General features: G+C 40.1%; 1 protein-coding gene across 3 annotated transcripts in view; it reads left to right on the forward strand.

Moving 5' to 3' along the window:
• col11a2 (collagen, type XI, alpha 2) overlaps positions 1-15,702 on the forward strand; it is a 51,954-nt gene that overhangs the window by 30,408 nt on the left and 5,844 nt on the right. For all 3 annotated transcript variants that reach the window (XM_042436255.1, XM_042436257.1, XM_042436256.1), the window contains 47 exons: positions 95-157; positions 339-413; positions 926-1,012; positions 1,381-1,437; positions 1,686-1,739; positions 1,919-1,972; positions 2,409-2,462; positions 2,843-2,896; positions 3,143-3,196; positions 3,316-3,360; positions 3,944-3,997; positions 4,597-4,641; positions 4,853-4,906; positions 5,120-5,164; positions 5,765-5,818; positions 5,933-5,977; positions 6,217-6,270; positions 6,469-6,513; positions 6,679-6,732; positions 6,908-7,015; positions 8,057-8,110; positions 8,216-8,269; positions 8,507-8,551; positions 8,879-8,932; positions 9,457-9,501; positions 9,649-9,702; positions 9,912-9,965; positions 10,447-10,500; positions 10,773-10,970; positions 11,172-11,225; positions 11,421-11,528; positions 11,664-11,771; positions 12,050-12,103; positions 12,241-12,294; positions 12,682-12,789; positions 12,933-12,986; positions 13,202-13,255; positions 13,350-13,403; positions 13,538-13,591; positions 13,712-13,819; positions 13,970-14,023; positions 14,135-14,188; positions 14,279-14,332; positions 14,696-14,749; positions 15,081-15,188; positions 15,306-15,359; positions 15,473-15,634. In XM_042436255.1, coding sequence (XP_042292189.1) covers positions 95-157; positions 339-413; positions 926-1,012; positions 1,381-1,437; positions 1,686-1,739; positions 1,919-1,972; positions 2,409-2,462; positions 2,843-2,896; positions 3,143-3,196; positions 3,316-3,360; positions 3,944-3,997; positions 4,597-4,641; positions 4,853-4,906; positions 5,120-5,164; positions 5,765-5,818; positions 5,933-5,977; positions 6,217-6,270; positions 6,469-6,513; positions 6,679-6,732; positions 6,908-7,015; positions 8,057-8,110; positions 8,216-8,269; positions 8,507-8,551; positions 8,879-8,932; positions 9,457-9,501; positions 9,649-9,702; positions 9,912-9,965; positions 10,447-10,500; positions 10,773-10,970; positions 11,172-11,225; positions 11,421-11,528; positions 11,664-11,771; positions 12,050-12,103; positions 12,241-12,294; positions 12,682-12,789; positions 12,933-12,986; positions 13,202-13,255; positions 13,350-13,403; positions 13,538-13,591; positions 13,712-13,819; positions 13,970-14,023; positions 14,135-14,188; positions 14,279-14,332; positions 14,696-14,749; positions 15,081-15,188; positions 15,306-15,359; positions 15,473-15,634 — 3,117 coding nt within the window. The remainder of the gene's footprint in view (positions 1-94; positions 158-338; positions 414-925; positions 1,013-1,380; positions 1,438-1,685; positions 1,740-1,918; positions 1,973-2,408; positions 2,463-2,842; positions 2,897-3,142; positions 3,197-3,315; positions 3,361-3,943; positions 3,998-4,596; positions 4,642-4,852; positions 4,907-5,119; positions 5,165-5,764; positions 5,819-5,932; positions 5,978-6,216; positions 6,271-6,468; positions 6,514-6,678; positions 6,733-6,907; positions 7,016-8,056; positions 8,111-8,215; positions 8,270-8,506; positions 8,552-8,878; positions 8,933-9,456; positions 9,502-9,648; positions 9,703-9,911; positions 9,966-10,446; positions 10,501-10,772; positions 10,971-11,171; positions 11,226-11,420; positions 11,529-11,663; positions 11,772-12,049; positions 12,104-12,240; positions 12,295-12,681; positions 12,790-12,932; positions 12,987-13,201; positions 13,256-13,349; positions 13,404-13,537; positions 13,592-13,711; positions 13,820-13,969; positions 14,024-14,134; positions 14,189-14,278; positions 14,333-14,695; positions 14,750-15,080; positions 15,189-15,305; positions 15,360-15,472; positions 15,635-15,702) is intronic.

Here is a 15,702-nt window from a genome sequence, read left to right on the forward strand (position 1 = left end):
TGTGATTAAACCTCACCAGAATTTATGGAAACGGCTTTGCTTATTGTGACTGTAACCAGAATATTCATGCACTCTCTCCTCCTACCTCTTTCAGGGTCCTACTGGGCCCCCTGGCCATTCTGGACCTCCTGGCTCTGTCGGTGACCCTGGCGAGAGGGTGAGTCTTTTACTTTATCTGAAGATGTGCAGGTTTGTCAAGACATTAATGCTAAATCTCTGCACAGACACAATTCTGCATCAGTGCCAGTCATTGAAGATGCGCTTTGCAAAAAAAGCGCATTTCATTTCTACTCTTCCCTTGAACTTCCTGGTCACTGCTCCCTCTCTCCATCCCGTAGGGCCCTCCTGGTAGGGCTGGTTTGCCTGGAGCTGATGGAGTCCCTGGACCTCCTGGAACCTCAGTCATGCTGCCTGTGAGTCACCCTTAATCTGTGATGCTTACTATACATGACTAATGTCTGAATTGGTCATAAATGTGAGTGACGTTTAATCCAACTTGGGCAAATGTTTTATGGATGTCTTTAGTGCACCAACATAAGATGTGACATTTGCCCCTTCTGTATAGTTCTGCATGTACAATATACATACATACATACCCCTTAGCGGGTTGAGGCTGGCTTTTCATTAAATAATGGATATTGGCCGGTCAAAGACGTCCACTACCAAAATGATGGAGGTTCCTCCCTATTCACAGCTATAGTCTAGAAACTTGCCATCATATTCATACTTGCTTGTCCTTTTTTATTTGTTCAAGTAATTGTTCAGCAGTGTTTTTTGTTGATAAATTATATTCATTTTATCCTACAGTTCCCCCCTACCTGTCCACAGGCACAGTGGGGCTCCCCATCTTAAAGAGCCTCTAACCTTGAGGATTTACATTATCTCCTAACATAATCTAAATCCTTTTTACCTTTTCTTTCTGCAGTTCCGTTTCGGTCAGAGTGGAGGAGATAAGGGTCCTGCTGTTTCTGCACAGGAAGCCCAGGCAGCAGCCATCTTGTCTCAGGCCAGGGTGAGTTATTACTTCACATTGCGTCTGTGCAGTTAGTTTGCTTCAAGGACCATCATCATTATAGCTTTGACTCTCACCTCACAATTTCCTTGAGATCCTCACTGTCTGTTATAAACTTAGTGATTATAGATGTGTAATAATGTCTAATAACTATAATAAATGCAGATATGATTTTGTGGATTTCAGCCTTCCTTAGTAAATGTCAGTTATTACTAGATGTTGAAAAAGACACTTCATGAGACTTGAAAACTGGTTAATTCACTATGGAATGGGTCTTAAACTAAAATTAATGCATAGGTCTACATCTTAATTATTTCAAGCAGCCATCTGCATTCATCATAGTTTATCTTGTGATGTGTTGTCTCTAGATGGCACTGAAAGGACCACCTGGACCAATGGGATTCACTGGACGCCCTGGACCACTGGTATGTAACGTGAAACCTCCGTCCTTACTTGAACATATTAAAAGTTTGTTGTTGTCATCGCAACACTATACCAAAAATGTTGACCTATACAAGGATTTTCCCTTGTATTCACTTATTACTATATTTTATGTAGGCTGGTGATCTTGGTTGAGTCTCTTGTCTCTCATTTTATGTGACATCATTGTTAAGGGGCATGAGAGGATAAATAGGTCAGATGATGATGGTGATGTTGATTGTGTCTGTTTCAGGGAAATCCAGGAAGTGCTGGTCTTAAGGGAGAGAGTGGAGACCCAGGTCCTCAGGTAAAAACATGTCCTATACCAAACCTGACCTCACATCACTCAGAGCCAGAGTCAAGTTTTTTTAAACCATTTATATGTCAAATGTAATAAAGTGACCCTTTTACAGCACATTATTATATTATAATTGAACCTTGGATCCATGACAGGCATTTCTCACAGACATCTAATTTATTTGTCAGGGCCCCAGGGGACCCCAGGGTATGATGGGACCTCCAGGAAAATCAGGAAGAAGAGTGAGTATAAAAAAAATCCGACATGCCTTGTCATTGCATTTTTGTTAATTTTTTTATTGTTTGTTTAATCCAAAGTACACAGGCAGGAGGTAACTATTGTTTCTCCAAGAGGCTCATGGTCTGCTACAGGTTTACATAAATTCCATAATAAATATTATAGATGTTGACAAGTCTGTCATTAGAAAGTGTTAACTTACTGCACCTTTGGAAATTTCCAGCTAGGGTTACGTCAAACCAGAAGTTCCCTCTGCAACACTTGGACAAGAAATCATCTTCTTCCATAGCTACAATGCTCCTATAGTCCTGTTTAAATTCTCTCTATCTTAGCCAAGCATGTCCTATCAAAAACAAAACATGGGTACCAGAAACTGGCAGAACTGGGTCTGATATACAGTAGTAATTTAAAACATGTTCTTCCTCTGCTCGTCTCCCACAGGGCCGTGCTGGAGCTGATGGTGCCAGGGGAATGCCAGGAGAGACTGGAATTAAGGTAATTTCTATCTGGTGTCATTCCTTAATGGACATATTGGCTTCTGATTTTCAATCTTAGTTTGTAGCTGACCTTTTCCTGTGGCTGGCATTTCAAAAGTCCTGGAACAGATCCCCATACTTCTATAAAACAAAGAAATACTAGTGTTATTTAAGTGTCAATTCATACAGACTGTAACTGCGATTCCAGCAGTAAATATTTTATCTTTTGATGCATTTTGTTAGTAGTGAATTTATAAAATGAGAGATGTGCAACCTGGTAGGCTTCAAGCTTTTACTTGGTATTTGTCTTGCTGGGACAAATCGAATCAAAAGTTAAACTCAGTATTAATGCATCAACTCCACTAATAATAACTAACATGTCTTGTGTCTCTCTTTCAGGGTGACCGTGGGTTTGATGGTCTTCCTGGTTTGCCCGGTGAGAAAGGACACAGGGTGAGTCAAAAACAAAACAATCACAATGTCACATATACTTACCATCCGATGCAAAGAGACTGTGTGGCAGTTTAAGTCCACAAGTCGACAAACTATTGTTATTATTATTGTTATTATTAGTAGTAGTAGTCATAGTAGTAGAAGTAAAATACTATTCATCATCCTTGAATGTTTATCAGATATTTAAATACATAAAATATCTAAATAAATATTTATCTTAATTCTAATCCCTCATCATCTCCTCAGGGTGACACTGGAGGAATGGGACCCCCAGGATCTCAAGGAGAGGACGGAGAGAGGGTAAGAAGATACGAGAAAAGAATCTGAAACTACTCCAGGCAATTTTCAAAACATCTGTCCTCATGTCTCTAATCAGCGTCTTTCCATACATGACGTACTGTTTCCGTTTGCGTTTTCAGGGAGATGACGGAGACATTGGACCCAGGGGTCTCCCAGGTGAACCAGTGAGTGTTTCCATGACAACACAGCTGATCCTCTGAATCTATCTGTTTCCATCTGTAGCACCACTGCTACCTCCACACCTGTTGTTTCTCACGATATCGATAATGACTGAGATACTTTAGAGCTTCCTCACTGTAATTACATGCAGGGTAATGATGGAGAGGTAGAAGGTGCAGCCAAGTGCTGTCAGGATCACAGGTGTAGGGTGTAATGGTTTTTAAACAGCAATTACCAACACATGTACAGACTGAAAAGCCTCCTGAAAAGTAATAGCTCTCAATAAACAAGAGTAAGACACCTGATTAACACAAGAGTAAGCACAGCAACCATAAAGTTTTTTTCTTATCACTCACCCACAAGTTTTCTTTCTTTCTACATACTATTATTTCGGATGTCAATTCCTGTCAGTTTCATTTCAATTAAGATTAAAATATAAAACATGTTACAAAGTAAAAATTAGTTATAAATGCATAGTTTGTATTTATCAAAACAAATAATAACACTCATTACAATAATCAATATAAAGTCTGTCTGCATACATGTGTTGCTCTATTTATGTGTCCTTTTGTGTGTGTTTGCCTTTAGGGACCTCGTGGTTTGCTCGGACCTAAAGGTCCTCCTGGAATCTCTGGACCTCCTGTGAGTAAAAAACAATTTAAAAACCACATAGTGCTGCCGAACTTTTAGCAGCATTATTTTATCCTTCTGTGGCCACTGAACACCCACAGCACTTCCTGAAACAACACCCTGTGACCTGATATAAAGACGGGGATATCCAGTAATCTAAAAGTGAACATGTAATGTTCCCGCAATCACCTCAAAACTATACCAAGACACTCTTACATGGCCAAGTCTCAAGTATCCATTTGGAAACCATACATTATATTTATATATAGTGGAGTTGTTTGGCTGAAGTGAAGCTCTCCCCTTTAGCAGCAGGGTTTAAGCGCCTGCTGATTCACACAAATCTTAAGGTATACACTAGCATCATCAATAAAGGCTGTAACTTGCTGCCAGTGGCACAGAGCTAGGCACTAGCAATGATAATTTGTTTTGTACTGCAGTCAGAACCTCACTTCCTTTTGCTGTTTGTTGTTAGCAGGATATACAACATCATCATACTAAGTACAACAGTTTTTGAATTTTTTATATCTATTTTGTTGATGGTTGACATCAATTTTGTTCAGATTTCCATCCTGATTTTGAATTTTTCTCTATTTATTTTCTCTTCTTTTCAGGGTGTGCGTGGAAATGATGGGTCCCAAGGTCCCAAGGGAAATTTGGTTAGTTTCACTTTATGTTTTCTAACATGTTATCACGTAACCTTGTTCTTCTGAAATGACAGATATTTAGTATCACTACCTATTACAGTAACCTTTCTTATGAGTATTTCTAAGATGTGATTCTCCGTCCCTTGTCTGTCCTCTTCTCTCCTCTCCTTCTATTTGCTTTCCATTTGTCATCACTTCATCTTTTTCCATTTCTATCTCTCAGGGTCCCCAAGGAGAGCCAGGACCTCCAGGTCAGCAGGGAACCCCAGGAACTCAGGTGAGATAGAGGACAACTGGTCAGGACAGGGGACATACTTACAATATTAACTCCACTCATCAATAATTTCTCATCAGTAATTACACGCTAAAGAACATAGCCATGCACAAACATGCTCATGAAAATAAAAGGAAACAGTAATGTTGAGTCTGTAGGCATTGCATACAGTGAACATAGTATGTCTCATGTGTTTTGTTGTTTCTTTTTTTGCAGGGAATGCCAGGACCTCAGGGAGCCATCGGACCCCCAGGAGAGAAAGTAAGAGACCAAAAATACATACAGCTAGTCTGTATCAAAAGTACAAAAGGAATACAGGAAGTTAAATTCTCCAAGGAAAAGTAGTCAATAAGCAACAGTCATGAGATAAACTGACCAGGACAATCAAGATGAATTTTGTGCTGCGGCAGATTCAGTTCTTTGAGGTGTAGTAGAGATTCAGTATTGCAATGAAACCACATTTGCAGAGCAAAACTTTTGTTTTACTCATAGTTTACCCATTTGTTTTCGTTAGTTGATGAATAGCTTTTAGCTAGGTAGCTAAACTGTTTTTACAAGTTTTCCTTCATCTGGTGTTTTGTGGCAGTTACTCAATAGATTCAAGTGCATTACAACCAACCTCCAGACTGTAGTAGAGCACACTCAAGAGAGAGTTTTGCATCTAGCTCATGAGATTCGGCCAACAGACAGGCATATACTGTATATGGTTAAGTGTAAATTGACATCCACTAAATTGTATCTGGAGTTTACCTAGATATGAAACACTTGAAATGAAAAGTGTAAATGGAGCCTTATATTTACCTCCCAGTCCACTAATTTGTTTGTCACTTCAGCTCATGACCACCTTGTTTCCTCCTCCAGGGTCCCACAGGAAAACCAGGTCTGCCAGGAATGCCCGGAGCCGATGGCCCTCCTGTAAGTTTGTCTCCTCTTTTTTTCTTTGTTTATATCTTTACAACTGAATTATGTTGAATCCACCAACAGTGGATATCCTTCCTGGGGTTTGAACTTTCTGTCCTCCCTTCTCAGGGTCACCCAGGAAAGGAGGGGCCTCCCGGAACCAAAGGAAACCAGGTGGGTATCAGTCATAACCCCATCACACCGCATCCCCGCCTTACAAACTCATTTCACCTATTACACATGAAGACAAGTGAAACATATTACATCTAAAAGAGTTTCAATAAAAAGGCACATTTATAGTAAATTTGCTGGTGCAGTTACTTATGTCTTTGTGATTGTAGTTGTCAACATATTTATGTTATGGTATTTATTTTGTTGTAAACTTGTCCCCCTCTCTCTTTGACCTTTTCCAGGGCCCCAGCGGTCCTCAGGGAGCTATTGGCTATCCTGGCCCTCGTGGCATCAAGGTTAGTACAGACACCAGCTTTTAACCCTTAAAAACTATTCTATTGACATTTTTTTGATTATGGTGTCAGTTTGTATTACCTGCACAGTTTGGATGACTTTTCTCTCTTTTGGATTTTGCATTGCATGTGTACAGAAACTGTGCCCCAAATATTCCTTAGCTCATCAATGATTTGATCAATTTAATGCTTTGATTGCAGGGAGCTCAAGGAATCCGTGGACTGAAGGGCCACAAGGGAGAGAAGGTAAGTTATTCATTTCAGTTTAATATTTAATACTTAAAAAATACACATCACACAGGACACGTTCAGGTCTTTTTGATTTTTAGGGCAAAATGCTTTTAGACAAAACGTCTTTGATGTATTTTTTTTGTTGAGTATTTATGTTTTTTTGTTTGTCTGTGTTTGTAGGGAGAAGATGGTTTTCCTGGAATTAAGGGAGATTTTGGTGCCAAAGGAGAGAGGGTAAGATGGGATGATGGAGAGGTGATTGAATGATGATGATGAAAGATGATTTGTTCATTAATGGAAAGATGGATGAATGGAGGGCTACACTGATTAATTGATGTATTTTCATTCTCCATATACATTGTTTTAATTTATCTTGATGGTTTTACTGTGTCTGTTCTCCTACTGACAGGGTGAGCTTGGAGTATCAGGCCCCAGAGGAGAGGATGGTCCAGAGGGGCCAAAGGGTCGTGTAGGACCCCCTGGTGAGATCGGACCCCTTGGACTGGTTGGAGAGAAGGTACGACCTGATGATTGGCTCTTAGTAACATGTAACAGGTTACAGATATTCTTGGTTTATCTACTGTTATTATTATGTTTACAGGGGTATTCTATTAAAGCTGAGGTTTTACTCGCTAATTGCTGACATAGAGATATTCTCCCAAGTTTTTTATGATTAGTGAATAACCCCATTCTTGTTCAAACATTAGGAGAGAAAAGGTTATCATGCCGCCCTCTTGTGGTGGTATTTGCTGTTAAGTGAAATCCACTTTGTTAAACTGATGGACAGCACCTCTAGGAAAACAAGAGTAGCTGACAGAGGTGACTGTATGGTCCTATTTAGCAAAATTGGACAGTCAGCTTTTTCTGTGAGAGAAACAAATCTTTGGAATACTCTGCCTGTAACTGTAGCTGTGCTCCATACTGCAATTTTACTCAGCATTTACTTAGACATGTTTTCTTGTGTGATGTAGAATTAACTCTAACTTGTTTGTAGTGTTTTATACCTGTCTGATTGTATTGTTTGTTAAAGCTTGTTAAGACAAGCAGCTGTGATACATTTTCTTCTGTTTTTTCCTCCTGTTTTGATTGTAATTCTGCTATGAATGAAGTGTTTTATCCATTTGTCAGTCAAGACTACAGGTTGCACATTTACATCACTGTCACCTATAGATAAACAAATAAATAATAATATTGACATATGGAATTTGTTTTATAATTATATTATGCATTTAATTTTCACATAAAGCAGTTTTTTTGTATTATACTTAAGTGTTGGATATATTTTAATTTGCTGCAATACATTTTTGCCATGAACTTCACTGCATGATAATAATGTGATCGTAGTAAATCTGAGCACAGTATCAGAAGTGCTGCGTTTTTCCTCCTCAATATTATGGCATATATTCCTGTTAATTTACCAAACAATACTTGTATATTTCATGTCAGATTAGAATTATTGTTGATGTGTAACAGGTCGATGATATTTAAACAAACTTACAGCTATTGTGACCATTTGGGTTTAAGGCTAATGATTAATGGAGTCAACATGTAATTTCAGGGTAAACTTGGTGTACCTGGACTTCCTGGATATCCTGGAAGACAAGGACCCAAGGTAAGAATGACACAAACATAGTATATCCCATCATTGAGCTAATGATTGATTGATTCATCCAGGTGAGAAACAGTGCTGATGTTGAGATATCATTTTGTTTTTTAGGGATCTCTTGGATTCCCAGGATTCCCCGGATCTAACGGCGAGAAGGGAACAAGAGTAAGTTCATGGTTCTGCAGAAGATTTAGCTTCACAAATCAGAATATCAATATTCTTGAGACTGTAAATGATTTGTAGTCAAAGCTGTGATCAGAGTGAGAGTTGCTGTGTCAAATGATGTTTCTGATTTATTGTCCACACAGATAAAATAGATTACTGGATACATTAAGTTAGACAGAATACTTAAGTACAGTTCACCTCAGTCTGTTTGAGTTAATGATCATGTTTTTTTTTCAGGGTCTGTCAGGCAAATCAGGGCCAAGAGGACAAAGAGGACCAACGGTACTGTTTGTTAATTTATGCATTAAATCACATTATATTCATTCAATTTTTCAGTCAGCTTGTAAAATCTATTCTGCTCAGAGGATAAAGATTATTTTATTTTGATCCTTTCTTCCACTTAAACTATTGAGCACAAATGGATATACAGTATCAGTCAAAAGTTTGTGTGTGTCCAAACTTTCTACTGGTACTGTAAACCCATATAAACTCACTTTTTTGTGCTTGTGGTATTAAACACTGATTTGATTCACAGATAGCATCACTTTTGCATTGTTTTTGACTGATGGAGGCTTCTCACTAAGTAAGTTTACTATTTTTGTCCATCAGGGTCCCAGAGGTCAGAGAGGACCAAGGGGCGCGACCGGGAAATCAGGAGCAAAGGTTTGTCTACTCAGTGGATTTATTCTGATTACACTTTGAATGTTTGTCCGCGAACGTGCTACGTAAGTGCCATTATGTTGATTTTTTTAATGATGATAGTTGGTGTTGATTATCATGTTGTCATTGTTAATACAATTGTCTATATCATTATCATTATATATTTATATTGATGGAACCTAAACTTCATAAACAGGATAAGTAGATTTTTGTATTTAATGACTCAATTTGAATTTGCAAAACCAACAGTTTAAATAAAGACACAGGGCAGTTTTTTTATGACATGTTAAGAAAAATGTTTTAGCTTACTGCATACAGCATTTGCCGTCTTGCCTGAAACACCTGCCACCTGTTTTCTGTGATTTATTTACATGTTTCTTTATATCTTTTCCTTAAAAGAACCTGGCTCAAAATTGCAGTGGAGGCCATGTCAAGAAGCAAAAGATATTGAACAACAATAGTTTGTTATCTTATTTTTAACATATCTTTTATTTACTGTGTGTTTTTCTTTTATTGTTGCCTATTAGGGAACTTCAGGAAGTGATGGCCCTCCTGGTCCTCCCGGAGAGAGGGTGAGCTCTTATTTTTCATTACAGCAAAGCACCAACACCAGTGCTGATGTCCTGCTGGGTAGCACTTGGTCAGAGCCTTACATTCAAATCAGTACCTCATGTTGGCCCTGCATGTTCTTATCATATCATATGTTGTTGTCTCACCAGGGATTGCCCGGACCTCAAGGAGCCAATGGTTTCCCTGGACCAAAGGGACCTCCTGTAAGTAAAATGTTTTAATACCAGTTACTTATTAACTGAAACAGATATAGTGAAGTTGGTATCACTTGGCTGTTCATAAGAGAATTGTTGTATATTGTTCCAGCATGGTCTGGAGTTTGGGTTTGGTTTTCACCTCATGCTTGTAGTGAAAGCTCTCTTAAGGTGGCGATTTAATGAATATTTGATGGTTAATTGATGTTTCCTTACAGGGACCACCAGGAAAGGACGGACTGCCTGGACACCCTGGCCAGAGAGGAGAAGTTGTAAGTTTTTCACTCCTCTTTCAGATGGCTAAATGTTCCTCTTTTATCTTTTATCTTGACGTCCACCACGGCTCTCTTGAAGGATATAGACACTCAGAAATCATGTCAGTGATTAGTGATTGTGATTATTAAGGTTGAACTGCTTACTCCGTTGTTTGTTGTTCCTGCTGCAGCTGGCATCCCAGAGAATAGCTATGCATTTGGCTATCTATGGACCTGCTAAATAGTTTTTCACATGCTTATGTCATTTTCTGTTCATTGAGTAGACAAATCATTGGGGCCAAACTCTCTCTACAAAATGATTGTTTCATTGTCCACTTCAGTCATGAAGCTAAGATAGTGATGAAGGGGATGAGAAGGGCTGAGTTGTTCTGACGATCTAGACGTGACTTAGACGCATTATGATGCATCTCAACAATAGGAAGGTTGTCAGATATGTTGTATATTTTCAGTGTGTCTTGACCGAATTTCTCTTCTCCAGGGTTTCCAAGGTAAAATGGGTCCACCTGGGCCTCCTGGAGTCGTTGGACCTCAGGTGAGTTTCTTCTTAGTTGTGCACAATTTTCTCACTTATGATAAAATATTCAATTTGAGGGTCTAAAGATAGAGGATGTTGTATACTGGACATTTTTTAAAGCCCTCAGAGGCAAATTTGAGATTTGTGAAATTAAATAAAAATTGAATTAACTTGAAAATGAGTGACAGCAGTTTTCACAACAACACATCTTTTTGTCTTTTTTCCCAACATCATCTTCCCCCCTTTTACCTTCTCCATCTCCATATCCATCTATCTCTCCATCCTCTCAGGGTCCATCTGGAGAAACTGGCCCCATGGGCGAGCGTGGCCACCCCGGACCCCCAGGTCCACCTGGAGAGCAGGGACTCTCTGGTCCCTCAGGGAAGGAAGGCACTAAGGGAGACCCTGGACCCCCAGGAGGCCCAGGTAAAGATGGGCCCCCAGGACTGAGAGGTTTCCCTGGAGAGAGAGGACTGCCCGGAACCCCTGTGAGTATGACTCAAAGTAATATTGCGTAGATTGTCAGGTAGATACTTTGAGCCAAACTATAGGCTGCCAGTTGATTTTACGAAATGATTTTAAAGCTTATATTGATCCCTTTAATCACAATAAATTGATCTCTGGATAAAAGTGTCCAGCTTAGGTGAAAAATGACTAACTGATCAACTCTTTTTTGTCTTTTCTTCCAGGGAGGTGGAGGACTGAAGGGAAGTGAAGGACCTGCCGGACCTCCTGGACCTGCTGTATGTTTAAAACCACATGAGTTCATTTTCATCCCCCAAATTCAAATTTATGGAGTTTACATTTTTCAAATATTTGAATATTTCATTATGACATGTCTTTATGAAATTGTTCCAGTTGGTAATCATAGTATATCTCACTTCATGTACGTATACCTGCTGTATCAGTACTGTCTTTATGCTATTGTACCTCTCTAGGGATCTCCTGGTGAGAGGGGATCAGCCGGTACTGCTGGACCTGTTGGACCTCCTGGCAGACCAGGCCCTCAGGGGCCTCCAGGACCCGCTGGAGAGAAAGGAGTTCCTGTGAGTATCTGTAGATGTTTGTCCAATGTATAGTAGGGCTCCTGACTCAACATTCAAAATAAGGTGTTGTACATCCAACCAAAGCTTAAATGTCAAATATTCTTATTGTTATTCTTGTCTTTTTTCCTCTCTCAGGGTGAGAAAGGACCTATTGGCCCTGCAGGTCGTGATGGTGTCCAGGGTCCCGTGGGTCTTCCTGGACCTGCCGGATCACCAGGAGTACCCGGAGAGGATGGAGACAAGGCCAGTAACACTGAGTAACAATCTTAACAACCCAAAGTTGTGTTGGAGAAATGTTGAATCTCCAAATGTGATGCATTATTAACTTGAGTCATGTTTAACAGTATATCATGACATGCATTGTCATATCATCCTCAAGGTTCTAGTTTGTAAAACAAAGGCCTAAAATGCCTTAGATATACTTCAGAATAATGGTTCAGATAGTTTGATGGTTTTTGAGTTGTGCATCCATGTTTCTTTCAGACTCTTTCCTGTAACTTGCTGTGTCTTTGTCATCACAGGGTGAGGTTGGAGAACCAGGCCAGAAGGGCGCCAAGGGAGGGAAAGGAGAGCACGTGAGTGAAATTAAAAAGATCATCAAATCCTAAAATTTGTTTCTGATGGGAAATAATCTTAATTAAAATGTGAATTCAGATTAAATTATTAATATTAATTAAATTATAATTATTGCTGTTTGCTTTTTCTTTGGTAGGGTCCTCCTGGTCCACCCGGACCAATGGGTCCAGTCGGTCAGCCTGGTCCTGCTGTAAGTACAGATTTTATCTCTTTGAGGACACAATCAGACAGTTCACAGTTACAGTTGGTTGTACTTGTTCCTAAGGGTATGAACTTGTAGTTTGATGCAGTAGTTGCAGTTCTTCCTCTGCTTATTTCAAACAAACCAGAACATGAAACACATCACTTCCTGTACAGCAGGAAAGTCACTGTTTTTTGTATTATACAGGTGAGAGAAATATAATAGAGGTAGTGGCAAAGCAGACTGTTATGACTATAATATCCTATACTATATATGTTTTAACAAGTGAATCAACTAAGTAAGACAGGAAACATTTAATAACCACCGTGAGTGATTACAATCATGGCGACAGTGTTGTCAGCTAAGTCTTTATTTCTCTTTTTTTCTGTTGTGTAGGGTGCTGATGGAGAGCTTGGACCTAGGGGCCAACAGGGGCCATTTGGAGCTAAAGGTGACGAAGGATCCAGAGGATTCCCAGGAGCCCCAGGACCCATCGGACTGCAGGTAACATTAACAAATTCACTCAATTCTTTATTATGTTTTTATTTTTAGACTGCAATGTAAATATTGAGATGATGTTCGGAGCCACATTCTTATGTTAAGATGTTAAACTAATTCTTTGTTCAACTCTTGCCTTTGTCCTGCAGGGATTGCCAGGACCATCAGGCGAGAAGGGAGAGACTGGAGATGTTGGACCTCTGGTGAGTTTCAGGAATACAAGCCAATATAAACTTCTGCACATTTTGTCTTTCACTGGCTTTAAAATTTTAAGAAATTATAACTTTATAATGCTAACAACTATAAAGACAAACTGAAAGTGAGTTCATTATCTGTCTTAATGTTCACTGAGGGGTTCAGTGACTTCTATCATGATATCAGATAAATGATAAAAACATGAGTCTGTCTTTGTTTTCAGGGTCCTCCAGGCCCTCCTGGACCCCGTGGCCCTGCCGGACCCAACGGTGCTGACGTAAGTGTTGTAGCTCTTATTTAAAAAATGACAATTATATAATTTAATATGGGCCACAGTACAAAGAACTGTTGTTTTTATGTGTCTTTTTCAGGGTCCTCAAGGTCCTCCTGGTGGTGTGGGTAATCCTGGACCTGCTGGAGAGAAGGTGCAGAGATAAAGAATTTTCTCTAATATGAACGCAGTTTTTCTGCATATGTGTGATTGCTTTCAAAGTAATAAAAACAAAAAAAAATATTTAAAATTTGTCCTGAGAACTAACAAATACTGTTTGCTCCCTAGGGAGAGCCCGGTGAGTCTGGACCACCTGGAATTGGAGGAGAGCCAGGAAAGAAGGTGAGTGGCTGAGTGTCTAACCCTTAGACCTTGTGCATCAAGATATTGAGAGACTGTGCCTTTACTGACGGGTTCATACCATCCACGAGATAAGAAAGTGTTCTATGTTCCCATCGGCAGGGTCCTCGTGGAGAACGTGGAGAGAAGGGAGAGGCAGGACAACCTGGAACTGCTGGACCTGCTGGAGGAAGAGGACGACCTGGAGATGACGGACCTAAAGGAAACCCTGTACGACACTCACAGTCAAACACACACACACACATACTGACATCGCCACGCAGATCAATGACTTTAGACTCCACTGCACAGTGAATGATCTTTGCCTTAAATTCAGATGACATCTCAATCTCTGAATTGTGTTTTTGTCACCACCATCAGGGTCCCGTTGGTTTCCCTGGTGATCCCGGTCCCCCTGGTGAGGTTGGACCCAGAGTGAGTATCATTTTTTTTAAGAATAGACATCAGCATCCTCTTTATAGACCACAGCACTAATATATTCTGTTGATAAGATTTTATAGCAACCGTGTTCTGCTTCACTCTCAGGGTCAAGATGGCGCCAAGGGAGAGAGAGGAGAAGATGGTGAACAAGGAGAATCTGTAAGTCAAACACTATCATAATGCAAGTATGTGAATTAAAAATTGTGTCTGTCTCCATAATGATCTTGTCTGCTCTCTGTCCCACTGCAGGGCTCTCCTGGACCTTCTGGTGAGAACGGACCACCTGGCCCACCAGGAAAGAGGGTAAGGTCACAATCTTCATCTAACAGGAATAAACCCACCACCTATCTTTTATCCAAACAACCTTTATTGTATGCTTTGAGAGATGAAAAAAGAAGGAACATTTTAGTTTGCAAATACTTGGTGGTGGGGCACCAGTGCAGCAGTGGTGCAGTCAGCATCCAATAATAAGCGCAAACAGTGATGTTGTATTCAATATGGTTTCTCTCTAGCGTCAGAAGAATGCCCTGAAATGCTTTGAATGGTCTATATTTGACGTTCAGCACATAATCCAGTTAAAAGGCATCTTTCTTGCTATAGATAGGATCAAATTATAGATTAAATTTAATTGGATTTATGATTGAATTATATTATTTTATTTGCCAGGGCCCTGCTGGAACAAGAGGACCAGAGGGACGTCAGGGTGAAAAAGGAACCAAGGTGAGTCTGAAAATTTTGAGTACATTTTCATTATTGTAATTTTGTCTTTAAGTCCACATCAGCTCACTGTGGGTCTGGGTTGATCATTTAAAGTCTAAACCCATGGCTTACAATAAAGCGAAGAGTAATCAGATACTAAAGTGGACATCCGATGACTATCTCACTTCCTGGTGATGACAATGATCCCAGGATAAATTATTAACTCTGTTTTAATTATGAGAAACAATCTGAATGTGTATTTCTCTTCCTCTGAATCAGATGATGCGTAGAATAACTTTTTAAAACATGCTGGTTTTCAATCATGTTTCTTGTATACTTCATTCCATCTCAGGGAGACCCAGGTGCTGTTGGCCCCCCTGGAAAGACCGGCCCCGTCGGCCCCCAGGGTGTACCAGGAAAACCAGGAACGGAAGGTCTCAGAGGACTCCCAGGATCAGTGGTCAGTAAACATTCAGATTCATTTTTTGTATTTGTAAATGCGGCAACTAAACAATAAATATTCCACAAGTAACAATATGTGTGTACTGTATACACTGAATGTGTTTCTGTGTTTCAGGGAGAGCAAGGATCTCCAGGCCCCGCCGGACAGAAAGGACCACCTGGACCTATGGTCAGACAACTTTTTATTTTTATTTACACATCTACTCTGTACTTTGACATACATTACATTCATTAGACTATGAATTGCTGTCCTCATTCTCTCCTCTTCCTCTCCTCCTGCAGGGACCTCCTGGTTTGCTCGGTCTGCGTGGAGACCCCGGTTCCAAGGGAGAGAAGGGACACCCAGGTCTTATCGGTCTCATTGGACCCCCAGGAGAGCAGGGAGAGAAGGGAGATCGAGGTCTGCCTGGCCCTCATGGATCCAACGGACCTAAAGGAGAGACTGTAAGTCTGACTTTTATCACATGTGCTGGAGAGGTTCACATCATCTGCCATTATTTTCATTGGTTTTG

This window comes from Thunnus maccoyii, chromosome 15 (genome assembly GCF_910596095.1).
Source record: "Thunnus maccoyii chromosome 15, fThuMac1.1, whole genome shotgun sequence".
In the NCBI taxonomy this organism is placed as follows: Eukaryota; Metazoa; Chordata; class Actinopteri; order Scombriformes; family Scombridae; genus Thunnus; species Thunnus maccoyii.